At 37.9% G+C, this 27,538-nt stretch overlaps 1 protein-coding gene across 3 annotated transcripts in view; it reads left to right on the top strand.

Moving 5' to 3' along the window:
* The first annotated feature begins 1,029 nt into the window (after positions 1 to 1,029).
* LOC105061459 (probable UDP-N-acetylglucosamine--peptide N-acetylglucosaminyltransferase SPINDLY) overlaps positions 1,030 to 27,538 on the top strand; it is a 39,435-nt gene continuing 12,926 nt past the window's right edge. Inside the window, exons 1-16 of one of the 3 annotated variants that reach the window (XM_010945511.4) lie at positions 1,030 to 1,184; positions 2,006 to 2,444; positions 4,336 to 4,497; positions 4,643 to 4,818; positions 4,918 to 4,993; positions 10,995 to 11,123; positions 11,375 to 11,494; positions 11,620 to 11,688; positions 11,774 to 11,855; positions 13,420 to 13,514; positions 16,787 to 16,851; positions 18,752 to 18,950; positions 19,238 to 19,432; positions 20,048 to 20,142; positions 20,244 to 20,379; positions 20,469 to 20,686. In XM_010945511.4, coding sequence (XP_010943813.1) covers positions 2,031 to 2,444; positions 4,336 to 4,497; positions 4,643 to 4,818; positions 4,918 to 4,993; positions 10,995 to 11,123; positions 11,375 to 11,494; positions 11,620 to 11,688; positions 11,774 to 11,855; positions 13,420 to 13,514; positions 16,787 to 16,851; positions 18,752 to 18,950; positions 19,238 to 19,432; positions 20,048 to 20,142; positions 20,244 to 20,379; positions 20,469 to 20,686 — 2,231 coding nt within the window. In that variant the 5' untranslated portion in view covers positions 1,030 to 1,184; positions 2,006 to 2,030. Of the gene's footprint in view, positions 1,214 to 1,972; positions 2,445 to 4,335; positions 4,498 to 4,642; positions 4,819 to 4,917; positions 4,994 to 10,994; positions 11,124 to 11,374; positions 11,495 to 11,619; positions 11,689 to 11,773; positions 11,856 to 13,419; positions 13,515 to 16,786; positions 16,852 to 18,751; positions 18,951 to 19,237; positions 19,433 to 20,047; positions 20,143 to 20,243; positions 20,380 to 20,468; positions 20,687 to 27,538 lie in introns of those variants that run through there. The other 2 variants (XM_010945510.4, XM_010945509.4) reach the window with 2 other exon arrangements.

Raw genomic sequence — 27,538 nt, 5'->3', positions numbered from 1 at the left:
AAAATAAATTTAATAACTATATATACTATATTGTTTGAGCTTTATTCTTCTTGGTATTTTTATTGTCATCCATATCTTATTCTGTACTATTTTTTATTAAATATATTAAAATTATTTTTATCAAGTATGGATTATTATCACTTGAGAAATATCAATCCTCATGGTATTTGCTTTACCTTCTTTCTCTGAAAAATGAATATAGGACCTACTAATTTTTTACCATCTTTTTTTTCTATTTTTATATCAAATATGATAATTTAATATGAAATTTATTTTTTAATATCAGATTTTTCCAACCAAACGGATCGTTAATAACACATATTAACACCGGCAATCTCACATTAGCTTTATTATTTATATTTTAATTTATTATCATATATATATATATATATATATATATATATATATATATATATATATATATATATATATATATATATATATATATATATATATATATATATATATATATATATATATATTAGTATATCTTAAAGGTGAAAAGATATTTTCTTTGTGCTCGCTGCGTAAGGCGTAAGACGTAAGGCGTAAGGCATTAAGATATCTTCATCACATGAAAATTTTCCAAGTGTTGTATTGTCCAAGATAAACCAGTATCTCGGTTCTATTAGTACGTATGCCGTTTAGGTCCTCCGGGCTTTGATATTCGGAAGCCACATCCTATATCTAGCAAAATCTATTTTCGAACCTCGGAACGTGCCGAATGATCTTTTACCCAAAAAAGTCTGCCGTATAAGACAAAGGGTTCAGCGGACTGTACTTATGCTTGTAGACCCATTGGCATACGGTAGTATCGCAAGGGGGGCAAGAGGGTCTTTTCACCAAGGTGGTGTTTTATATTATTAGCATTGGGGTAAGCGGACGGGCAGAGAGAGAGGTGGGGGCCCGGGGTCGGTGACGAGCGAGGGCGCAAGGCTAGCGTCGACGGGCACGGGAAAGAAAAAGAGAGGAGGCTCCGACACGCCCCCCACGCTCCCCGTTAGTAGGAGCCAAGAATATATAAAGTGAGGCCGCAGTGGAAAGGGAGAAGAGAAAGCGAGAAGAAAAAGAGAGCCAAAGAAAGAAAGAAAGACCTCCTCCCTCTTTCCCTCTCTCTCTCTCTCCCCCGTCCGTCGCCACGCGCTCAAAACCCTCGCATCTCCATTATTCGAAACCCCTCCCATGTGAGCCTCTCCAAGCGCCGTCGCGATAAGTTCTCTCCCCCGGCTCGACCCACTCCTTCTCCAATGGGAGCTTTGAATCCCTAGTCCCTCTTTTGTCGTCTGCGTCTTGGTCGCTCTATCTTGCAGTCTTTCTTCGTTGTCTCTTGAGGAATTACTTTTGATTTTTGGATTTCTGCATTAGCTCTGGTGCTTTGGAAACATTTTTTTAGCTATTTTTAAAGTTTCTATCTGTTTTTTCTGATATTTTTGGCCTCTTCCTTTTTTGGTTTTATTTAGTGTTGAATGGAAGCTGTTCGATAGTTGTCTTGTTGAAAGCCCTGATGTTACGCACATCCTCTTGCTTTTTTCGATTGGTCTGTTTGTCGAGCAAAGCGAGGGTTGTGATCGCTCTGTATTTTTTTTTTGGGTTGGAGATGGAGGTGTTAGAAGTAGTTTGCTGATAAGGTCGGATGCGAGTAGTAGTGTGTTAAGTTCTGCATTCACGCTCTAACTCTCCGTTTTTTTTTTTTTTCAAAGTTCTGATAGTATTACTAAAATCTTTAGAGTATGATTTGAATTCAAGGTTGAATATTTGGTGAAGTACAATGTGAAATTTTTGTTTTTTTATTTTTTTGTTAATCAATGGGCATTGAAACACTTAATTACTTAAGTGCAAGGATTGAGTTAGTTATTTGATCATGATGCCAGAAAACACGGTTATTTATCTGCTTGTTTCCCAAATTTTAGATCCAAGTCTAAGTTCAAAGACTTGATTTTGGTACTGTTTCTTGGTAAAAGAATTGATTGTCTGTATCACCTTTTTTGTTCTCTATTGTTTCCAGAAACGGAACTGGAAGTGCTTATCAAATGGCATGGACGAAGATGAATGTTGGTAATGGGAGAGAGGGCGATGCCGTGGCATCAGAGAATGGGTGCTTAAAAGGGCTGAGGTCTTCCTCCGATGGAGTTGTACCACCAACCCAACTTCCTCCTCTTAAGAAGAGGTTTGAAGGGAAAGATGCGCTCTCATATGCCAACATCCTTCGGTCGCGAAACAAGTTTCCAGATGCACTTGCATTGTATGATAGCATCCTTGTGAAGGACAGCGCCAATGTGGAGGCCTTGATAGGCAAGGGGGTATGCCTCCAGATGCAGAATATGATGCGGCAAGCATTTGAGAGCTTTATGGAAGCCATTAGGCTGGATCCACAGAATGCATGTGCCCTTACTCACTGTGGAGTTATTTACAAGGACGAAGGTCACCTGATGGAGGCTGCTGAGGTAAAGCACCTATCACATGCTGTTGTTCCCGTCCTATGGATGTCTGGTATAGATATGTTGATTCCTTATGATCCTTGGAAGTGAATTTTGTGTTCTTTCTTTGTTTACATGCACTGTGGACTTAGTTTTTGCAATTCTGGTGCTCAACAAAATTAGCATTACCATTAGTTGAATTATTGCATCATTCTTTCTTTCTTTTGCCCATCTAATTGAATAGGTGATGAGTTTAAAAACTAATTAACAATTTACAGGTCAAACTTATAGAAAAATAATGCTACAGAAATTTCAAAACATGGGACTGGTTGGATTCTTCAATGATCACTGGATTCAAGGGTGATTTCTACTTATTATTTTTTTTATAGACATGAGATGACTAGCATAACATTCTCATAGCTCAATGTGTAACCAGGCCTATTTGCTCATAGTAGATTGTGCCAATAAACCTTAGGGTGTGGCTGAGATTTGCAGTTTAGGCCACTAATCTTTTTCTTCTCTGCAAAGGGCAGGACTCATGAATGCTTTTACTAATAACTTGTGCATACAGAATGCTGAATGGTCGAACCCTTGAGCCTAAATGCATATTTGTGAAAGTTTTATAGGTGCATTTGATCCATGCATTTTTAGAGGCCTTTTCCTTAGGTTTAATGGGGATAGGCTTTCTTCCATTGTTAATCTGCTAGGCACCTATCCTGACTGTGACGAATCCCTGCATTAAAATATGTGTTTCATTGCTGATTTGTTGTGTCTTCCATCCTGTCGTGGGTCCGCTACGTATCCTCGATTCTGTGGTGTTATACAGATACTTATGTGAAACATGTATGATAATATTCAATCTAAGCTAGTTGTCATGGAGGGATCTTTCTAAACAACAAAAAAAAAAAAGGAGAAAAAGAAAAGAAAAAAACTATCCTGTGAAAATATGGCATTTGATCCATGTGTTTTTAGAGGCCTTTTCCTTAGGTTTAGTGGGAATAGGCTTTCTTCCATTGTTAATCTGCTAGGCACCTATCCTGACTGTGACGAATCCCTGCATTAAAATATGTGTTTCATTACCGATTTGTTGTGTCATCCATCCTGTTGTGGGTCTGCTACGTATCCTTGATTCCATGGTGTTATACATATACTTATGTGAAACATGCATGATAATATTCGATCTAAGCTAGTTGTCCTGGAGATAGCTTCATAAACAAAAAAAAAAAAAAAAAAAAAAAAAAGGTAAAGAAAAAACTATCCTGTGAAAATATGGCATTTGAAGAAGCATTGCCGGAATTCTTAGTGTATAGCAATTCCATCCCTAACTTTTACTGCTTGAGTTGATGTGTTGTGCCAATCATGATTTTGATTCTAATCTGGAGGAGCTGATTTGATCCTTCTCAAGGATGTTTGATCTCGCTGAATAATTACACAACCTGATTCTTAACAAAAAGTGCATGCTGCTTATTATAGTATAACCCTAGTCTTACCTCGCGTGTGCATAATGGACTAGGGCGCTTCTACTCATCTCTGTGTGCCTTCCATGAACACACCCCTTTTTAGAAGTGTGCTCCACATATTATCTTTGGAAGAAGGAAGCTTCTATCTTGGGTAGCATTCCTGCTTTGGAATCTCTCTAGTAGCTCAAATTGGCACATGCCTCCTAGGCACTTCTTTATTTCAAGTGTTTTTAAGTATCCACTTCCCTTGCACCTGAACCATACTTGCTCCTTCACCAACTTCTGATTCTAGCAATGAGGATATTGCCATAGATTTGTTTAATCCTTGTTCCATTCTCATGCTTTAATTTGTGTACTTTCTGGAAATGTTGTCTGTGAGTCAGTCATCTATGTTTCATGAAGATAGAGACCTTAAGTTCTCTTTTACTCATCAAATTTACATATCAAACTCTATGCAGTCATATCAGAAGGCTTTAAAGGCAGATCCTTCGTACAAACTTGCTGCAGAATGCCTTGCCATTGTCTTAACAGATCTTGGCACCAGTCTAAAACTTGCTGGTAACACTGAGGAGGGCATTCAGAAATATTGTGAAGCTCTAAAAGGAGACTGCCACTATGCGGTAAAGTCATGATTACTGCTTTTTTTATTGGTAGTTCTCTCTCTCTCTCTCTCTCTCTCTCTATCTCTCTCTTTCCCTTTCTAATTTTATGAGATTAACGCAAGCAATCTTGCCCATTGTTATCATATATGCCAATCTTTTGTAGCCTGCATATTATAACCTTGGAGTGGTTTACTCTGAGATGATGCAATATGATTTAGCTCTGAGTTGCTATGAAAAGGCTGCCTTAGAGAGGCCCTTGTATGCTGAAGCATACTGCAACATGGGAGTTATATATAAGAACCGTGGGGACTTGGATGCAGCCATTGCTTGCTACGAAAGGTACTTTTGGTAGTTCTTCTCATGTATTAGCATTTGTAATTTTTGTTACTGCTTGGTGCAACTGATGGATGTTGCCTTTTGGATTTTGTGCTGCATCAGGTGTTTGACTATTTCTCCAAACTTTGAGATTGCTAAAAACAACATGGCAATTGCTTTGACAGATTTGGGAACAAAGGTCGGTATGTGTTGATGACTTTTCTGGTATATATCACACTCATGCACAATTATTTCTCAATTGGGATATACAAATCATATTCACAGTCTAGGTGGCTCAATGATGTCACGATTTTTTTTTTCTTTTTTTGTTTTGCCAGTTTAATTGCTTAATTTTTAATAATAGTCTTTCGTCAACATGTTTGTAATAATATCAATTGTAACTAACAAACTGAAAGTGTACTTGTATTGTTGTATACATATGCTATGTGTGGCATGAAAAATACGAAATTAATTATTTCTTTCAATTAAACATCATTAAATTTGCTGGGAAATTATGTTATTACTTTTAACAATCTTAGCAATCATCATAGTTGTTTGTCAGATGAAGGAAATGATTATTATCCAGTAATTTGAGTTGTTAGTTTTTTCTATTCATTTATTTATTTTTTAAAAAACTAAAGTTCATTTAGATCATGAGGAAAATCCATAGGTCTCCACTTTGTGAATTGCTCTTCCAATATTCAAGCTATGCAATCAAGGCTTTTTTTTCTAATTCTTTTTCAGCTATTTCATGGAGTTGTGAATTCTTTGGTTTATTATTCGTGGCAAATTTGCTATCTAATTTCTATATGAAACATGTCGTATTCTTATTCATTTGGGATTTCTCCAAATCCATAAGAATTTGTAAGTTTTTTTCTTGGTTACTTAGGCTTATACTTGCAACCAGTGGGCAACATCTCCCTACCCACCAAGTGGTGTTATAGATCTCATCTCTGGATCACTTCCATGAAACCTTCTCAACTTAAAATGTTGCTCCATCGCTGATCTCAATTTGATAAAAAATGACTGCACCAATATTATTAGACTTTGTTACACTTGGTGATAGGGTCATATGATAGGTGCACACATCTTAATTTGTTCAACCCTTAAATCTCTTTAAAATATGGGATGCATAAGGAAAATGTATACAAGTAAAATATATTAAAATATATTGACTAATTGACTATTCAATGATATTTTTAAAACTTGCACTTGCTCTATATTGCACTAAAGAAAATAAGGAAAGTGGTTTGACAATACTTCACATGTCTTATTGCTAGCTAATATTGTTTAGCACTTTAACCATTTGAATATCGTATAGTGTCTTTGGATGGAACACTCCAAGAGATTTTGTTGAGCGTGAACCCTTTTAGCATATGCAAGCAAGACTTATTATCGTTAGATGCCAAGTTGTGTCATTCTATGTCATGTCATGTCCATGTTATCTGAAGAAAGGTTTTAAGTCTTGGCAAGATGGTGGGTGTCCCAATCGTCTCGTTCTATGAGAAAATGGGATCGGGTCAGGGTCAGGACTCTGAAACCCATCTATGTGGGGAGAGAAGGAGAAAGAAAAAAGAAAAAGGATGAAGAAAAGGAAAAGGTGAAAAGAATGGAGAAGAAGAAAAAGGAAAAAAGAAATAAAGTAATATAAGGTAGAAAAGGAAAGGAAAGAATGGGAGGTTGAAGAAAACTAAGCAAAGAAGGAAGGAAAGAAAGAAAAAAAGAAAGGCAAGAAGGGGAGAGAGACTGAGGATATCTATCGGGATGTATAAAATGATCAGGACTACTGTCGGGGCAGGGTAGGAAAGCGGAGCATCTTGTTCCGTAGAGAAATCGGGACGACCTTGTCCCACAGCATTTAGAACCTTGATCTGAAGTGGCTAACGGTCCAAAAATAGTTGAAACAAAAGTCTGCAAACTAGATGGTCAATGCTTGAGAAATGATTGCAAACCTTTGTTTCTTTTCACCTTTTTTTATTAATTCTCACCAGATGAAGTGGACAATCATCTCTTTCTGCTGTGATTTTGTGATGGCTTTGCATTGGTAGATGATCCACCAATAGAGTTCATATGAAATGTGATATTAGCTTTTCATAGTCTGCTATCTTTTTTTTGGGTACTCGTCTCTTTTTCCCATGTTGTGCAACTCTTGCTTCTCTGCCACTGTTAGATCTTTTTAATTTGAGAGAGAGAGAGAGAGAGAGAGAGAGAGAGAGAGAGAGAGAGATTAAGCAAGAGAAAGTTGGACTTGAAACTATTAGCTTAGCAAGAAGCCTCATTTGCTTTGTTGAGATAAAATTTTTGTATTCAATACCTTCTCTGATAAAATATTGCAAGGACATTTAGCTGTGCCGGCTTCCTTTTACTCTACCTCTTCTTTATAACATGTCAAGATGTTCTATGATCACCTTATGAACTACTGTGTGCCCTTCTACTTGTCTTTTCCCTGTTTGATCTTCTTTTTGAAATTACGTCTCCTACAATGACAAATTTGTGACAGAGAATGTTGATATTATCTCCTCTAGGATTAAATTTTAGTTCTTTACTTTTTTCAATGGAATTCTTTTGTCCAAATCTTTCCTATTTCCATGGTATGAGACTGCTGTGGGTTTTTCTCCATCAACGTTGAATAGATCCATGTTCTCTTCAATAATTTTTTGATTCTTATCATTCTTACTGTCATGTTTCCACCACACCAAGTGGCACATAGTTTCTTCCTTTAAAGCTACATATCCAGTTGTGACCCTTTTAAAATTATGGCAGTCGTTAGACTGAAACTTTTCAATATAAGAATTTGGTGTATATTATGAAAAATGGAGACCCTTAACATAAAATACTTGTGGATACCAACATCATTCTAAGACATTGCAAAGCAAATTATGTGAAATTCCTGACTTTATTCTTGCTATCCTAGGGCACCCATGTTGTTATTATTTTTTCCAATTTAATAGATTGCTACAGGACAATGAATCTTAATAACTAGGTGGTTTTGGATCCCTTAGAATTGATGTTAAAATATTACTCTACAAATATTATCCTGCATGAGAACCCATCACAGTTATAGACAAATTTATCTCATGACAATTGCATCTGATTTCTCCTTTGTGTATTTAGTGGCTATTCGACTTGATCAACATGCGGGTTGAGCTGGGCTTGCCCAAGAAACCACCTTATTTAGTTAGGCTCGAGCCAAGCCGAGCTGAGCCGTTGAGCTTACTTTCCAAGCTTGAGCCTGCAACTTATTAGGCTTCGAGCTTTCAAGTTGGGCCTAGGTTTGCTCCTCAAGCGATCCACCGGCTAACGGGATCCCAATCATATGTCTGCTTGCTTGCCACCATGATAGGATCCTGCATTAGCTCAAGCAAGAATCGGGCACTGGAAGTTGATGAGGACCGTGAGATCTATTGTCGAGAAGCTAAATGTTTCGGCAAACTTCAATCTCGGGGTAGAAGTGCCGTAGAGGATGCATTTGGTGTAATAGATGAGGCCAACGAGGGCGATCATCATTGCTGTCCATTTCTTGGCCACACAGTCGCCAATCTCGCACTCCACCAACTCAGTCTCCATGGGGTAGCTCTAGAAGTTGTCCAGCCCCAATCTTTCGAACACTGCCTCCAACTTGGATTGGTTAAGGACGATCCCCCGCTCTATCTCATGGATGATGTTAAGACTGTTGCCTCAGAGCACTGCCTCCACCAAATACTAGCAGCCACTGACCATTGGCACTGGTAATGGACGAGATCCACCAGATCTCTCATGTCCTCACTATCTCATGGATGATGTTAAGACTGTTGCCTCAGAGCACTGCCTTCACCAAATAGTAGTAGCCACTGACCGTCGGCACTGGTAATGGACGAGATCCACCAGATCTCTCATATCCTCATCCACATCAAGCCCAGCTAGTGGAAGAATATCCAACAGAGTAGACAGCTCAAGGTGAGCTCAGGGAACTTGTTGCTGACACTTTTGGCTTGAATGAGCTGCAGTCAACTTTGGATGGAGCAATCGCTGAGCGAGGCCTTGAAGTGCTAGAGTACGAGAAGGATCTTTGAGACAGAAGGAGGCCGATCAGGGGAAATCAGGGGCAAGATTGCGAAGGAGCTCCTTAGAGAGGAAGATCCAGGTCTAAGAGCCCGTATATGATATGTACTATTTGGGCTCGGACTGGGCTTGGGTCGGGCCAATCTAACTTGAATCCAGCCTGTTTAACAAGCAGGCTCATATTTCAAGCTCGACTTGGCTTGCCAGGCTTAATTCAAGCCTAGGTCCATCTGAAATGCTTTGGGCTTGAGCAGGCTGGGTAGGTTGTCCAGCCAATGAATAGGTCTAGTGGCTACATTAAATACATTTAAAGGTTTAAGTAATAAAGAAATTTGAAAGAAGAGAGAGGAACAATTGTATGATAGAGATAGGAGATAACCTTGAGGTCACAAGTTTAAGAATCATATAGCTGCATAAACTTAGGTGTGAAAATTAACCGCTTAAGTTTCATAATTTGCAGCGTTATATGTGTATGTGTACATATATAAACATTACAAGGGTCAAAATAAATATTAGATGCATATACAGCAACTATGGTTGTATACTTTGAGCTATACATATACTTAGCAAACCTTAATACCTAGGTATACCCAAATATAACCTTAGGAACTAGACTCTTAGATTATTCAATTAGGGCCAGTAATATGGGTGGGTAAGATCTTGGTCAACCTAGTTAAAATAGAAAAAAAATTAAAAGTTACACCCTTGCTCCCCGAACATCACTCTCTTGCAAGATTGTGAAAAGCAGTTGCTAATTATGGGCAACCAAGGGACTTATAGTGCTAAGGTAGTAAGTGGGTATGTAGGGAACTGCCGAGATAGTTCTTGGAGAGGAGGACGATGGAGGATGAGAGAAGCAAAGTGGAGGAGAGAGGCATATGAATACAAGAGGAGGCGTGGAGAAGTACAGGAGGAGGTAGAGCAAGAGGATGTGTAGAGGAGAGTGGAGAAAAGAAATGGAAGAAAACCAGCTTTGCTATCACTATCCATCTCACTTCCCACTATTTGACCAACACTCGCTGACTCACTGTTTGGTGCCAACCATTTATTCCCCATGCCTCCACTATTGGACCAACACTTAGCGTTTGACTTCTAGTTCTCTTCCACCCTTCCATCCCTCCACTTTTATCTTCCGGGATGAACTGGCAATAGCATGACGGCGGCAATCATGAATGAGAGTGAAGTCGATGGTCCTTTCCCAGCCTAACCAATGTAGCTTGTCAATGGTAGCCCAACCATATCATTGTAAGATCTGGATTTATTTTGATTTGAATTTGTTTGTGTTCAAAAATTTGGATCGGACACCTAGGGTTTGGGCAAGTTCATGAGTCCTGGTTGTGAATGTTGAGCTCTACATCAAATACTATCCTTTTCTTCTTCTCACAATAAATATGTTTTGGTAATATCCACAAGCCACAATCTTTATGTGGTGAAAGTTGTGCATTGAGCTACCTTGTGCACCTTCATTGAGCACTCATTTTGAATTTTTCCACGTACATTGGACAATAACTGTGATTTTCCTAAATGCATCCTAAGGGCTATGCATCTGATGTTGTTGAGCTTGAAGCTTGCTTTTCACTTGGAAATGAGCAAATTGCTTACAAAACTCCAGTGATGTTAATTGGTTTCAAATTTTCGTCGCTTGTCCTTGTAATAGTTACTCTTCCATACAACCTATTGTTTGGAAGAAGATTGTCTTTTATCTACATACCTAAAACTCAATTGTTGCAGCCTTCATATGAGTATCTTTGGCTTCTAGCCTGGTGATGATGGTTGGCAACTTGGCGTGCTTATCCTGTCATATGTGTCAAGTGTTATTTTAATTTATGTGTTATTCTTGTCTGTTTTGTTACAAAACAAGTATAGCTATATGCTACTTGGTATGCTGTCATATTTTCCTGTTATTATCCCTCTCAAGCCAACCAAGTCTTTTCATTTTCTTTTTTCTGTTTTTTTTGATTATCTGAGTCTGGTCCTATTATCTTATTGAACTTGTTCTGTTGACACATTATAGTTGTGCTAATATTCACTGCTTTCTTCTTGTCCACTACTTCAAAATGAACTTCTTTATGAAGTTTTATAACAAAAGAAGGTACAAGATTTTTTTTTTTTTTTTTTTTTTAAGCACAAGTAACTATAATGCTGTAGTATGTGATCAGGTTAAACTGGAAGGTGATATCAACCAAGGAGTGGCATACTACAAGAAAGCATTGTATTACAATTGGCACTATGCTGATGCGATGTATAATCTTGGTGTTGCATATGGCGAAATGCTGAAATTTGACAAGGTCAGTCAAAGAGAAGCTCATTATCTTGTTTCAATTTATACGTTTATCATCTAATTATCCTGAAGAAGGCATTTGATTACATGTGCATCTACAACTTATATTGTTTTACCTATCCTCCCAGTTTGTTATTCCAGATTTATTGTTCTCTTTGATTATATTTGCAGGATTGGTGTTTTTTTAAACTCAAGCTCCATTGAATTCTTTAAGTTATTTTCACCTGTACCTAAAATGTTGAAAATCTATCTATGAAGGCAATTGTATTTTATGAACTTGCACTACACTTCAATCCTCATTGTGCGGAGGCATGCAACAATTTAGGAGTAATTTATAAGGATAAAGATAATCTCGACAAAGCTGTGGAATGTTATCAGGTGAGTTCTATCACATTAGTTGAGCGAGTCAATTACTTCAATATATTCTTTATGTAGTGTTTTGTTTGTAATTGTTTGTGTCATTTCTCTCAGATGACATTTTTCACTTCTTGTTATGTGTATAGATGGCTTTATCAATTAAACCTAACTTCTCACAGTCATTAAACAACCTTGGAGTTGTTTATACTGTTCAGGTTTGCTCTTGCAGACTCATGCATCCTATGCACAAAATTGAAAACTATTGTTTTTTGGAGTGATTTGATCTATCTATAATTGTAGGGTAAAATGGATGCTGCTGCAAGCATGATTGAGAAAGCCATTGTAACCAATCCTACATATGCAGAAGCGTATAATAACTTAGGTAGTTGTTGAATTCTTTTTCTTCTTTCTATGGTTCTTGATTTGCTTCTTCTTATTTAGAGAATTGGTATTGTGTTTGTAAACAAACTAATCTGTGGTTGAGAGAGATTTGATCATATGATGGTGATAATGATGCTATAACATTTTAATGAAAACCAAGGCATGAATAACTGAAAATACCTGGTTTAATTTTAAAAGTATAGTAGAATTTGGAGGATATTCTCTCATTATATTGAAGAAGTAATACTACTTTCCAGAGACATGGTTAGCTTTTATCATTTGAGTTCGACAGACAAGGCTTACCTGTTCTTACTTTGATTATGTTTATTTATCAATTTAATTGATTTTTCTAAAGAAACTTCAGCAATGTGATATTTTAAAGATAAATTGATAAATGAATTCTGGTCTGGATGGATCATATAATAATTTCATCTGGTACTTTGCTACTACTGCTAGATGGGCATCATTATTCACTAATTAATTGGCATAGACGGTGTAAACCTTAGAATTTACTGCTAGATTTGTAATCGCCTTGAATTCTTGTGCAGATTGATTTCCAGATTAATAATTGTTCCATTCCTTCTTTTCACGTCCAATAATTGTTCCTCTCTTCCTCCTCCATGTCCCTCCCTTCATGCACGCACCACAACCCCCCCACCCAAAACTCCTCTCCTTTCTCCCTTTTCCTCTCTCTCCTTCCCTGCTGTCTCTCCCTTTGTCGATATGTCTTGGAATGGCATGGTACAGACGTGTGCCATTGCTGAACTTGTTGCTGGCTGGTACACCCTCCCTTTACTAGGTCGGTGAACCTTGCTCCCAAACCTATGATTTTTCAAGCATCTCATGATGGCATGCATTGATTAATGGAAGCTGCTGTAGTCTTTTTATTTTCATCTGATTCCAGCAACACTGCATACTAGATGATGTGTATTAAAGTTTTGCAAGTTTCTTTCCATTGAAAAAGAAAGTTTTCTAAGTTTTAAGGCAGATACACTTCTTGATTGAAGTACATTTTAATCAAGAAAAGACGAGGCACTACCGACCAACATGTCAAATTTAAATTCAGAAGGCTGGAACTAACTCCTTTATGCAGCAGAGGCTTTGTCATCAAATTTCATGTAACAGAAGGAAGCAGCTAAGCTCTTCTGTCAGAACTTTATCATAGCTTTCAAAGAAATTTGAGTGGGAAGAATTCTCCGTTGCTGTTTCAGCTGCATTATTTATCTGCTTGAAACAAATTTGCTATGAACATCTTAGGCCTGTCGCAATTGCCTAAAGTGGATTTCAACCACCAAATAGTAACTGCCAAAATGTATACTTGAATATTCTCCATTATGCTCATCCTGTAGAAGCCAGTAAGTGTTGTTTATTAATCTGTTGATCACCCGTTAATACTTTATTATTATTATCATTGTTATTTTTGTCATTCTTTTTGCAGGAATTTGGTATATAGTATATAAGTTTCATGGTTTCTGTTAATGAATGAATTGCACTAATTTGATAAGTGGATTAAGGAATTAATTTTCTTGTTCACATATTTATTGTTAACATTTTTCGATGTTTAGGGGTGCTTTACAGAGATGCAGGCAATATTTCTCTGGCTATAGAGGCATATGAGAGATGCCTTCAGATTGATCCTGATTCACGTAATGCAGGCCAGGTATTATTTCCATTTTATGGTTCTCATTTTGTTAAATGATTAGGTTCTGACCATATTTACATAAAACTGACTAAATGTTTTCTTACTCAACTTGGTAGACTGAAAGCTTCCTTTTGTTCTTCTTGAGATACATGAATGATTCTTAAAATTCAGGCATTTAATGCTGCCCTAGGAAGCATGGATATTTCAAATCAATTGCCATGTCCATATTGGTTTATGTATTGGATACTAATACTTGTCACATACTTCTCGGATATGTGTCTGTTACTTGTGTAAAGTATCCTATTTTTCCAAATTTAGAAAAACATTCTTGAGACTCCTGGAATCCTCTAGAAATACTTTCCAATACCTCCGAACATAAGCACTAGGACTTTTTCTTTCTTTTCAATAACCTTTTAATGATGATGGTCAGGATGTTAATATTTAAATAAAAAGTATGGATTGGTATCAGGATTTGAATGATGATCAAAAGATGAGCTTGTAAAAGAGGATATTATAATGTACAGGCTATATTATTTATAGGTATTCTTTTTACATGCATACATATGTATATATGCTTTTGTAATGTGCATGCATGTATGAATATAAAATACATACATACATACATACATACATACATATGTACATACATACATATATGTTTATATTCATTGGTTTATCCTGGTTGTATCACTGCCCACTTTTCTCATATCATATTTCTATATCCCAAATCCACGTCCGTGCTTTATAGATGCTAGTAGCAGGTTTTAAATCCTGTGGGACGGGGCTATCGTTTTTCCATAGAACGGGATGCACCATTGTCCCACCCCATCTTAACACTTGGGATAGAGGATGTCTCAAGACATCCCGATCAGGATGTTGGGATACTAGTAGGATGGCTCTATCCCGACACATGAGATGGTACCTTGTTTCGGTGTCCTGCGGGACGTCCTGCTAGGATCTGAATCTTTGGCTGGTAGCATGCTTTCCCAAATATTTTGCATGTTGTTGGATAATGACCACTACAAGCAATTCATGTGCTTTGCCACTTGCACAAAATGTAGAATATATATAATTATGACTTAACAGTTTTTGGTATCATCTATTACACTTCATGCTTCTTTAAGCTTGCCAGCAAAAGGTTCTGTTTAGGGTGATGCACTGTATCTTGTTCCCCCAAATACACCTGCTTCATATTGTTTTCTCCCACTTTGATCATGCATCGCTATAACTGCTAATGTCATATACCAAGGCCACCTGTTTTATCGAAGTCTTCGCAATTATTTTTCATTTAGAATCTAATGAATCTGTTATACTAGAATGAAACTTTACAAGCCTTATAGATGTAGTTGGGATCATCTTTATGTTGCCCTTGTTTGATCTTATGCTTTTATCGAAACTAAATATCAGTGTAAGCATTTCTAATCATCTTATCATATTGCTTTCTCCCATGCCTCTACTCTGGTTCTCTTTCCAATCCTTTGCACAAATCTAAGCCCTTTTCTTTGTTAGAACCTTCTCTAGTCTTCATTTGCGGTTGACTCTCTTAATTGCAGATGCTTTGACCCCTAAATATTTGCAGCCATATTTTGATCGGATAAGTTCTTATTTCGTTAAAGCAAGCGGTGAGCAACACTACAAAATTAAACTTCATTAACTCTAACCTTTACATCTTTGAGGTATTTATTATGCCAATATTTATGGTACTTCCTGATTTCAATTATGACTAAGGTCTGCTCACTAGATTCCCGATACAATTTTAAATAATATAGGAGTTATCATGTTATCAATGGGATCAGAACCCAGATCTTGTTGTTGCAAGATATGTGGATGACTCTTTAAAATGCAAATTCTCACTTTAACCATTGGTCTGCAGCATCTAAAATACTTGAAAATAAAAAAAAAAATTGGTGGTTGCCTAGACGTGTAGTTGGTGCAAAGTGGAAAAACATGGATTAAGCTTGGGTGCTGTAGTGGTACATACACCCCAACGTGCTTCTATGTTTGATTGATTTTTATACTCATGTTTTTCAGAACTTTCCTTGCATATCTATTATTTAGGAATCAACACCAGCTTGTTCTTGTCTCATCCATTTAGAATAATCATCTGCTAATCCATGGTATTCCGTACTGATCCGAACCGGCCGGTATATCTCGTATCGTACCGTACTGACAGGAAATCGGTCCGATTCTGATCGGATTTTCGAAAAATGGCTTGAACCAGGCGAACCGATCAGTTCGGTACGGTGTTGGCCAGAACTATCTGATATCGGGCGGTTCGGTCCGGTTCGGTATGGTTTGGGGCCAATTCGGTCCGATTTTCTTTTTTTTTTTGGGTGCTGTTGGGTGGAATTTTTTTTTGATTTTTTATATACAGTACCGTACGGTCTGATATGATACGATACCGTACCGTATCGGTTGGCAATTGGCACGGGTTCGAGTACTAAGTCTGCGAACCTTGTGCTAATTGCATACATCATGAACTTCATCATTTGTGCAATGAAATTAGTGCTTAAGACTAATTTTTGATGTTATCATGCTGCAAATATAAACCATCAAATCTCCTGATGGCTAGTTATAATTTCACTGTTCTTATATATATATGTGTGTGTGTGTGTGTGTATTTGCCATTTCTAACACCTTAAAATGACCTTTCCTTTACTATTATTTATTAATTTGTCTTCTTCTAGTTAATGGAAACTGTTCGTAGTTTCTTTTTTTCTCTGATTATTTGACTTGCTTCTTCTAAGCAAGAAATAATTGTTGTTTCTTGGCATGCGCTTAACAGTTCTATTAAGTTATAATCACATTTTCTAGTCATTGCTTGCTAACCTTCTACCATTAGCTGGTGCAGTTGCCAGATTGTTTAGTTCATTGACAGTTAATGTGGTTTCAACCATTTTTATTATTATAAATTGTACTGTAGCATTGCGAATGACTGCTATTTCTCAAGTCGTTCTATTGTGAATGACTGCTATTGCTCAAGTCATTCTATTGTGAATGACTGCTATGGCTTAAGTCATTCTGCCAAAGCTTGTGCTGCAGCTAGTTTTAGTATGTTATGTACTCTACAACATTTCTTCACATAATGGGATATATTACTTCCTTTTGTTAATCTTTGAACTTTGCTTAGGGTGATTATGTATTATCAAGGGGATGGATGCTGAAATTCTGTGCTGCTTTATTCTTATAAACTTGCTGAAATCCTGTGCTGCTTCATTCTTATAAGCTTTCTCTTTTCATCCCTGTTTTAATACTTTCTGTACTAATTCTGGACTATGACCTATTTTCAGAACCGATTGCTTGCTATGAACTATATACATGAGGGCTCAGATGATAAGCTTTTTGAGGCTCACAGGTACAAAGGATTACCTAGAATTAAACTAATTTTTACTATTTATATTTAAAAAGGGTTTGACTTTGTTTCATTTTGAATACTCACATTTTTCATTGGAAGACATAAATGAAGCCAATTTTGCAAGTGCCACTTGCTTTGCTGTCTTAATATCAGAGTATGAACTTGGGAGATATCGATCTATAAATATTGTCATTATTTGTTTTCATTTGTTTTACACTTTTGTTATACTAGAGGTTGTTACTTCCGAGTCATTTTTCTCATATTAGGTTTTTGCTTGGTCTGGAGTACTGCTTCCCTTGTGAGGCAGGAAACTTTCTGTTTCTAGCCCCTTCTAGCTGTAATGTATATGCTTTTGCCATTTAGTCATGTAAACATATTGTCTTAGTAATTTGTTGGTTCAGATGGCTTGTGCCTTTAGTTTCAATGTTATAAACCTTTAGTTTCTTGCTGGAAATATATTTTGATGGAACACTGGCATTCTGCTAGATTATAGGTGGCTCAATTACCCACTCTGTTAGACCTTTATTGTATGATATTTCCTATTCTTGTAATCTAACATTATAGGACAGGCAGCCAAATAAATGTATGCTGAACCTTGCACCCACTATTAGATGGAATAATTTAAAATATCTGTTCTGGTCAACTGCCAGCTTTCCTTTTCAAAGGGTTCCTGTTCCTCCTTCGAACCTTGAATGAATTTTATTAGTAGTTACACTTTCAAGCTTAGGTGACTATGATATTGATATATAACTGGTTTCACCCCTATAACAAGTGCACATCGCAAGGCAAGAAAGCATTTGCGTGTCATGATCTGATCAGTGGTTCGTATATTTGCTTTTAAAACCACATCGTTCTTTTAGAATTTTAGCACTTTGTGTTAGGTATACGTTTATGTGGTGTGGGATCATTATACATGTCAAAATAGTAACATGATGGTCATCACTTGTTAAAGGATCAATCAAGGTCTTTGTTGTTTCTTCTAGATTCATGCTGCACCTTAGTCACTGTAGATACACAATTTTTTGAACTACTATTTCTTCGAGGACATCTGCTCAAAGTTGAGTGATAGGCAGGAGTGGAAAGGTTCTTCTTTTGCAAATATGAAGAGTAAATTTATTAAAGTGCTTCAGAGATTAGATAATGACATATCCATTTTAGTCCCTATCCTCACTTTACCCCTTCACCCTTCCTTCAAAAAAAAAAAAAAAACAAAAGAAAAAAAGAAACCACCTAAACTGTGTATCTAGTGCTTGTATGTAGTGGAGAATTGTTCATTAGTCACCTGGTTAGTTTTGTTGAATTTTAGAACACAGCATTATAGTTTTATATAAATACATGAGAATGTGATATGTATATAGCTTCTCAGTTGCGTATGTACCGCCCAACAGTCTGAAAATGTTAATATACTTCAAGGAAGCTGGAAGTTCTTCCTGTACTGTTAAATCAGTTAGAACTTAGAAGATCCATCATTTACATTGATCAAATAATTATACTTTAGAATTGGAACCTGTGTTAAACCATCATTCTTCTTTTAAACTATCGCCGAAGTTGGTTTTCCCTGCTGCCATTTTGCACTAAATACCATAGTAGCAGGAAACTTCTGCCTATGGTGTTGCACCTGCTTTGGAACCTGTGTTCACTTGTGAGGCATTTCCTTATTCTAAATATTATTGAGAGATCTGCAACCTTGTACCTTTATTCCTTTGCCCGCTGTTGCTTCAGGAAACTGAGCTAAATACTACCCAATTACTACCTGCTTTCCTCTTGTTGTTCATATTGCTAATTGTTTTAAAATATAGAAGTGACTTACAGCTGCTTTTATGTAACTGCTGTTTTACCTTGTTATAGATGCATCCCTTTTGCATATTGCTGTTTCTTAAATACTAATGTTGTTTCACAGTGAATGGGGAAGGCGCTTTATGAAGCTATATCCACAGTACACCAGTTGGGATAATCCCAAGGATACAGAACGGCCACTAGTAATTGGATATGTGTCCCCTGATTATTTTACTCATTCTGTGTCATATTTCATAGAAGCTCCCCTTTCACACCACGACTATACAAATTACAAGGTGGTCGTGTACTCTGCAGTTGTGAAGGTGCCTATTAGTGTTGTTTTTACCCTTTTTCTTTGTTTCTCTTGATAGTTTCAGATTAAATGTTTGTAGCAGATGAACTGTCTTGGGCAGTTAATTTTTAATATGTTGGGGAAACCAAAGGTTGGTCGTAGAATGCCAGTGCATCTTTTTCCCTTTTTTTGCTTTTCATTTTTTTCTCCGATGATTTTACATAGTTTGTCTTATCATGTAATGTAAGGAAATACTGTTCTTTTTCTGCAGATAGTGTTTCTTTTTGTTCTTATTTGCTTCTTAATATGATCTTTCAGGCAGATGCCAAGACCCTTAAATTTAAGGATAGGGTCTTGAAAAAGGGTGGATTATGGAGAGATATTTATGGGATTGATGAGAAGAAGGTTGCTAGCATGGCTAGAGATGATAAAGTTGATATATTGGTAGAACTCACAGGTCATACTGCAAACAATAAATTAGGAATGATGGCCAGCCGGCCTGCCCCTGTTCAGGTATTATTTTTGTAATGGTTTTTACAGCCTTGCTTTTGGTTTGTCCTGACATGGTTGGCATATGTTAATTTTTCTCTGCCAATTAGGACTAGAAAACAAAGGGTCTACTGCCAAAATTTTGATCATTCTTCCTGAAATGCTGTCCGTCCGCTAGACTTCTCTCCATGGCACCTCCACTCGGTTTATCTCTGCAACCACTGTGCCCTGTGCCACCATCCACTCTCCTTTGTCATGATAACCACTGTTCATTCTCTGCCACCTGCTTGTTGCCAACAACATCCTTATTCCATCTTTGCCATCCAGCAGTGTTGCACTCCTCAAGTGCTGCTGCCATTGCCACCATATGCCTTCTTCCATCACCATCATCTTTCCAGGGGCATGCTCATCCTGTAAATGGTCGTTGTTTTCCAAAACTTTTTCAATCAAATGACAATAAATAGTGTCCCCTTTCTATCAAAAGCTTTGCATTTTCAAACGGTCACTTTGCAACACACTCCCTAATAAAAAAAATGAATGAAGTCATATATGTTTGGTGTTATGATTTGCAGTTTTCTGCAATAACCATTTCCTATAACATTTGCCTCTCTAATACCATCTATTTTGTTCTACTTATAGGTAACTTGGATTGGATACCCAAATACAACTGGTTTGCCTACAATTGACTACAGAATTACAGACTCATTAGCTGATCCGCCTGCTACCAAGCAGAAGTAAGCTTATAACTTGTGTTTGATTTGACAGTCATCCAGTAGATTTGTTTTTTTTTGTTTTTTATAAGTTATCTGTATATGATGGTTATTTTACTTGGCAGGCATGTTGAAGAGTTGGTTCGTCTACCTGAATGTTTTCTTTGCTATACGCCTTCCCCAGAAGCTGGTCCTGTTTCTCCAGCACCAGCTCTTTCCAATGGGTTCATTACCTTTGGGAGCTTCAATAATTTAGCAAAGGTAGTGCTTTGCAAATAGCTACCACTTGTCATCAGTCTACCCTAAGTCAAAGCTGTGAAGCTACTTCTAATTCATCAATTTCTTTACAGATAACACCCAAAGTATTGCAAGTTTGGGCAAGGATATTATGTGCGCTTCCAAATTCCCGACTTGTAGTCAAGTGTAAACCCTTCTGTTGTGATAGTGTAAGGCAAAGGTTTCTTTCCATGTTGGAGCAACTGGGACTGGAACCTTCACGTGTCGATCTTTTACCTTTAATTCTTCTGAACCATGACCATATGCAAGCATATTCTTTAATGGATATCAGGTGAAGGATTACACTAAATTTTCCTTCATTGGTGATGTGTGAAAAATGTTCATTTACTGCATTTATTTACATTCATCTGCAAATGCTGCATCAACATACTTTTGTTTATATTGCCGCTTTATCATGCCATATGCATTGATTATTTAGTTTATCCTCTATCATGCTGACATCTGTAGGTGCAAATCTCAAGTTTCTTTTGATCTGCTCATTCTGTATTCTTTAGCTTTTAGAGTTGCCTCACATTCACCTTGAACATGTTCTTTGGAAAGATTATATTATCTGCTTGGGCCTTGTACAATTTTCCACATCGTACAACATCCAGTGCCATAACATTTTTTTTTTTCTATAATTCTTTTCTTGTACTTTAGCTGGCCCGCTATAATCACATAACATTCCATGACCGTATATCCATTTCAACCATGACACTTCATGTCATGCTCCAAACTCAGAACTTGCTCTAGTTCCCGAGTTGTGTCCATCATAATTGATCAAACATCATTAAGATTTAAAATCGTCAAAGAAATCATATGCTCCAACAAGATAGGACAGATTACATTACAATCCAAAAAAAAAAGAGACAAGATCCACTTTACAACTTAAACATATCCCAAGTACACAATGTCATACCTTCAAGGCTTCAATGATATCAGTATGCATGGAAGACTATGCTTTTGATGTAGCTTCAAATCTTCAATAGTCACTAAACTCAAAAGGCAACTTTTAAGTCACCCAGTCCAATGCTCCAAAAGGTTCATTATGATCGCTTAATCCTCTGAAAATTGTATAATTTGTAAAATGGGCAATGAAGCTCAATTGGTAAAATTCTACCATTGTCAACATTTTAGGTTTTCACTAAAAAATGCCTCTCTTAAATCATAATACAATTCCAAGTATCTTGAAAATCCAAGTGTGGTTCACTAAAATAAAACCAAAAGTTCCGATAAGAAAGAGAATTATTGTAAAAGTGTTAACATCATTTTTCAAGAAGGTTTTTAATAATTCACATCAGGTCACAAGTTATATATTTTTCATAGGTTCACATGAAGGTTCACTAAATCATTACGACAATGAAACCCCCGGAAATTAATATCCTCCAATAAGGAAGAAACAATGAGATAGTTAAAGCAAAACAACAAATTTTACTTAAAATAACAATGAGAAAGTTATGAAGTTCAGTTATACCCTCGAGAGGCCACTCAAAACCTCATTGCGGATGCAAGCGAGGCCACCACATTCGCCGATAATGCAGATGAGGCCCCTTATTATTTGCATGGCTAATACTAATGAGGCCACTCATATCCTCAGGGTCCACTGGCCAGAGTTTGTGCATGTCACCTAGCCAGAAGTTCCTCATAGATAATTCAAGTGAGGCCACTGGTATACCACCTAGCTAGAGGTTCACTTTTAATTAAGAATTCATTCTTGTTTCACTAGCTAAAAGTAGTGTAGATCCACTAATGCCATATTGAACAATTATTAAAATCTCCAAAAAGAGCAAACACCATTTTGAAAATGATGTAGAAGATTCTAATAAATACATGAAAAAGTAACTTGCCAAAAAAACCATAAATTTCGGAAGGACCTTTGGACTTGAATTTCAATCAATATTTAAACACGAGATAGTCACAAGACTTGAAAAAAATACAGAACAGATCCTAGAAAGTTTAATTTTAAGAATGCTGAAAAGTCACCTTTAGAGGAATCAAATATGTGGGCCTAAGAATGAGTAAACGCTCAAAAACATTAAACATAAAATTATGGATAAATGGAGAAGTTATGAGGAAAATGAAACACAAATCATGTTCAAGCTTCATCATTGCTGTCATCATTGTCATTTTCTTCTTTGAAAGGCCTAGTGGACCCTCTTTCCCCTTTACCTTTTGCCCTTTTGGCCTCTACTTGTAGGTGGAGAGAGGTGGTTCAAGTATGGGCCCACTAGATCTATCACTTGCTTAGGTTGGTTCATCACCTAGGTCGATTGCTAAAGATCGTGTTGGTTAGGTTGGCTCACCTACATGACTTAGCAAGCAACAACATAAGAAAGGCAACCAGACAGAAGTAAGTTAATTAGTTAAACAGGACTTATTTGCATGTAATATAATTTAAGTAAATTGACATTTACTTAACATTACATGTAAATAAAAAAGTTACCTTATTTGAATTAAGTAAAAATACTTAAAATTCCAATTCCTTAATAATAAAAAGTTGATCTCCCAACTTTAGTTCAAAACTTTGACTTTTGGTTCTGCATCAAAATTGCATCTCTTAGATGCAATGATATTTCTCAAATCATAAAAGTTATATAGATTCCTTTATACCTATATATTACTAAAACCCAAAAGTTCGGTTATAAAAGTCTTATAAATTAGTCTCTGAAGGCATGCCACCTGGCAAGATTCTTGACAACACTGGGTGCTTCCACACACGTTTAATTCCAAGGGTTATATGCACAGTTGCACATAAAAATGTATATGTATGTCTTTAGTTATAAGCGGGTTATTAAACTTTAGTCTTGTTGGATATGCATTTGCTGGCCCTCCATTATTTATGTATAAGATAATCTGATAAGTGCGTATGTGTAAAAGACAGCCATCATTTTCACTTTAAGTCATGGCCATTAGCTTAGTTGGGGTCGTTTGTGTTCCCAATGAGATTCCATACTGAATGCCGTGCTTTCTTTACAAGTTAAAACACTTGTAGAGCAAATGCATCTGACATGTTTCTGGTATATTGTCAGTTGTCTTCTTTTTTTATCATTTAGAATCAAGCATTGATAAACATATACACCATATGGCTTCTGCAGCCTTCGTGTCTATTTTGTGCCCAACTAGAATGAAGGCTTCCCTTTCTTAAAATAACTACTGATAGAACTTGCTACTGCTGCAAACCAGGATATCACCAGTTGGTTCCTTTAGCCTCCTTGGTCTTGCATAAGATTTTCTTTTGGGCCTTAAGATAGGCCCATTCAAAGTTCTTCATATGATAAGCTAATTATTTTTTTTTTACATTGACATCATTAGGTGCTTGTGCAAATCTTTGTTTCCCAATATAGTATTGCCATATGTCTTATTCTATAACTACCTCAAATTATTTACTCTTTTTCCCCTCCAAATTCAAACTGATTTATTAACTTAATTTTTTTGTTAAAACTTTTAGCCAATTGAAATAATGAGAATGTAATAATATGTTTGATTGATTTTGTTATAATAAATCCTAATCTATTTGTAGAGATCGTGATAACTTGTCTAATGTGTTCCGCCAACCTTTTATATATATTTGTGTTGCCTCTAATATTTGCTGGCAAAATTGATTTGGACTTCATTATTATCACTGAGCATCTGTCGATCGAGCCCGGTTCAGGCTGAGCCAAGGTCTGATATCAAGGTAAAAATGTCGGGCTCAAGCCTAGCTTGGTCCGATTGGCTCAATAGGTTGGGCTGTCTCAAGCTTGGCTCTAATGACCACCAAATCCAAGTCAACCCAATCCATCCCAAGAAGATTGGAAGTGGAGAGATTGGGGGAGGTGGAAGAAGCCAGCCATCGGGATGGATGGCAAGAGAGAGAGGTTTGTTAAGGGGAAAAGTAGAACTTGGCCGAGGGCCAAGGGGGAGGAGTCTAGGGATGGAGATTGGAGAGAGAGAGAGGCCTTGGAGAGAGAGGGTGAGTGAGAGAGAGAGAAAGAGGGCGGATGTAGGGTGGGGATGGGGGTAGAGAGGATTAGGGTAGTGTGAGAGGAGGGAGGGAATTTAGGGTCTCTCCCATCTAACCTTTTCTTTTTTTATTTTTAATTTATTTTACATATATAATGTCATTTTAAGTATAAATCTATATAAATTAAATTTTTATATATAAAATTTTTAAGCAGGGCCAAGCTAAAATTTGGCGAGGTCAAGCTCAGCCCGATTTTAAATGGGCTTGAGAAATGGAAGCCTAACCTAGCCCATTAGGTCGAGATTGGCAACAATCTAGCTAGGTTGGTTTTGCATAGATCTATTGTTCATTCAATGTTTGATCCAACTCTAACCCAATACCTAATCCAATTTATTAGGTTGGCAAATTGGATATGGCTCAAGCTTTGTTATAGGTGCAAATCATGCAATAGATGGTCAGAATCAGGGAGAGGAAGCAGGACACACTTGCCATGAAGAAAAGAGTGGAAATCATGCAAATCAAACAGTTGGCCAAGTCAACCATGCAGATCATGATGAACATCGGATTTTGAGGGTCTATTCTCGAAAAGAGAAATTCTAATACCAAATAAAAGGGTGAGCTGATTCTTAGGAGCCATGATGGGTACCAAATAAAAGGATGAGCTGATTCTTAGGAGCCTAAAAGGGTGAGCTGATTCTTAGGAGCCATGATGGGTACTGTTGTAGATCTGTACCTCAGCCTTAGCTGAGACATCTTTGGTTCCGACTGAGCTATGGAAAATGGACGACCCAACACGGACGTAGATGTGACGATAAGTCGGATTTTCCGTCAGCAACAGACCTCAGTTCTTCGGCCTCAGACGATCTATCTTAGATTGTTCTCGACCGACCTATTTTAGATCATCTAGAGATCGATGTCTACACCATATCTCCATGACCTTGGCTATGACGACCTACTGTGGGTCGGCTCTGACGACCTATTTTAGATCAGTGGTGGCTGAGCTATTCTTCCACTAATAGATCCGTCCTTCCCCAAAATTGGAAAAATCTAGATAGAATGGAATTCTTCCGCGATCAGATCTCCCATGAAAAGAAAATTTTTCTCCGAATCAATCTGTGCGACAAATTCGAAAATCATCAGAACTTCGAGACGGATACGACTCAAACTCTTCTCCTATAAATTAAGTCTTCGGAATCCTTCAAGGTATGCAATCTCCTTGCTCTTTCCTCTTATTGTTCTCCAATCTCCTGACTTGAGCGTCGGAGGATTTTCATCGAAGAATGCCACCCTCGGTGAGGACTTGTTTTGCAAGTGTTCAGACAAAGCTCCAGCTGCGGTTTCACCTCGGCCACATCAACCTTGGTGACCGACCTCAGGCGGAGAGATCGGCAGCAATAGTTGGCGCTAGAGGAAGGGCTCTCTTCGATTAGTTTTGAGGTCCTATTTCGAGACTAGTCTTGAGGTCTTTTTTTGAGGGGAGAAGCTTATTATCAGCCGCCATGAGGATGCGAAGGGGTGCATCAAACGCATCACAATGCTCTAACAGTCGACAGGCCAACAATATGCAATAGACCAATGCGCCACCGCCATCGATACAGGAGAATCCTCCAGCAGCACTGACAATCTCCCATGACTAGTACAACAATCTCGTTCAGTAGGTGCAGGCACTCTTAGCTGCAGTGAGGGAGATGCAACAAAACACAGAGCCGCCTCCCATCGCGGAAAATCCACAGCCAGGTAGAGGAAGATCGGTAGATCGGCTCCCTCGTAGCCCAAGATCGGGGGCCAGTCGTCATAGCCGACCTCCAAGTCCACCTCGCTACTGCCTTAGGAGGTCTCCTACCTCTATCTCTAGAGGGACTCAACCTTGGGTTATGTTTCTTCTCGACGCCAACCAACCCGGTATGATGAAATGGAAAGGAAACTCCGAGAAATGCAATAGCAGATTGATGCGCTTCAGACGTCGAAGCAATTGGAGGATGACTTGGGGTTCAACATCGACCCTCCACTTAGAAAATCATGGATGAGCCCCTTCCACCTCGATTCAAGATGCCTCAGATGGAACCCTATGATGGAACGGCCGATCTAGTGGACCATCTGAAAAACCTCCGAACTTTGATGCTTCTGCAAGGGGCCAGCAATGCGACTCTTTGCTGAGCTTTTTCCTCAACCCTGAGGAAGGCAGCTCATCATTGGTACTCCAACCCGTAGCTAGGTTCCATAGATTTTTTCCATCAACTGAGCCGGCTCTTCGTCGCATACTTCGTCTGCAGTAGCCGACAGTGCCACAACTCGGATTCTTCATTAGCATCAAGCAGAGGGAGGATGAGCCTTTGCGAGACTACATAAGCCGATTCAACACTGCAACTTTGAAAGTCCGAAATTTGGATCAATCTATGGCAATGATCGCATTCAAGGCCAGACTCCAACAGAATAATCTTCTCTTTTCACTTAATTTGAACTACCCAAAGGACTTTGCTAAGATGTTGGAACGGGTTGAGAATTATGCCCAAGCCGAAGAAGCATGGGATCGACAAGGAGAGAACCTTGGCCGAGCACCACATATGAACGCTAGCCAAAAGAAAAAAGATTTTCGACGAGTGTAGCATCGGTGCTCAGAACCAAAGCCTCATCATTCTCGGATCCCACCTTGAAACAACCGACCTAGGTCTCTTGCACTACCTCGTCGATCTAAGTCTCCTCCATGGAGGTTCCACTACACTCCGCTTTACACCTTCTTAGCCCAGATCCTTATGGAGATAGAGCGGCAAATAGAGCTTCCCCGATCGAGGAGGATGGTTATCTTGGCACGAAAAAGAGACTCGAGGAAATACTGCAGATACCATCGCGATCACGGGCATGACACGGAGGAATGCTAGCAGCTCAGAGAGGAAATTGAGGTGCTGATCTGACGTGGACACCTTCACCGATATGTTGACGAATGTTAGATCCCGAGGAATCCATGTGACGAGCCTCCTTGACAAGAAAACCCCATAGAGACCAACTAGTAACGGGGGAGATCCGTATGATCTCTGGGGGGCAGCTCGGTGCACCGTGGATCCGAATTAAGCTGAAGATAAGGAGACGAAGAAGATGAAGATCGACGATGAAGTTACTTTCTCTCAAGTCGATCTAGATGGAATAAAGTATCTACATGATGATCCTGTGGTTGTTTTTTTAAATATTACTAATTATGATGTA

This window comes from Elaeis guineensis, chromosome 7 (assembly GCF_000442705.2).
Source record: "Elaeis guineensis isolate ETL-2024a chromosome 7, EG11, whole genome shotgun sequence".
Taxonomy (NCBI): Eukaryota; Viridiplantae; Streptophyta; class Magnoliopsida; order Arecales; family Arecaceae; genus Elaeis; species Elaeis guineensis.
Note: the sequence above shows the minus strand (reverse complement) of the source record. Positions and strands in the feature narration are given on the sequence as shown.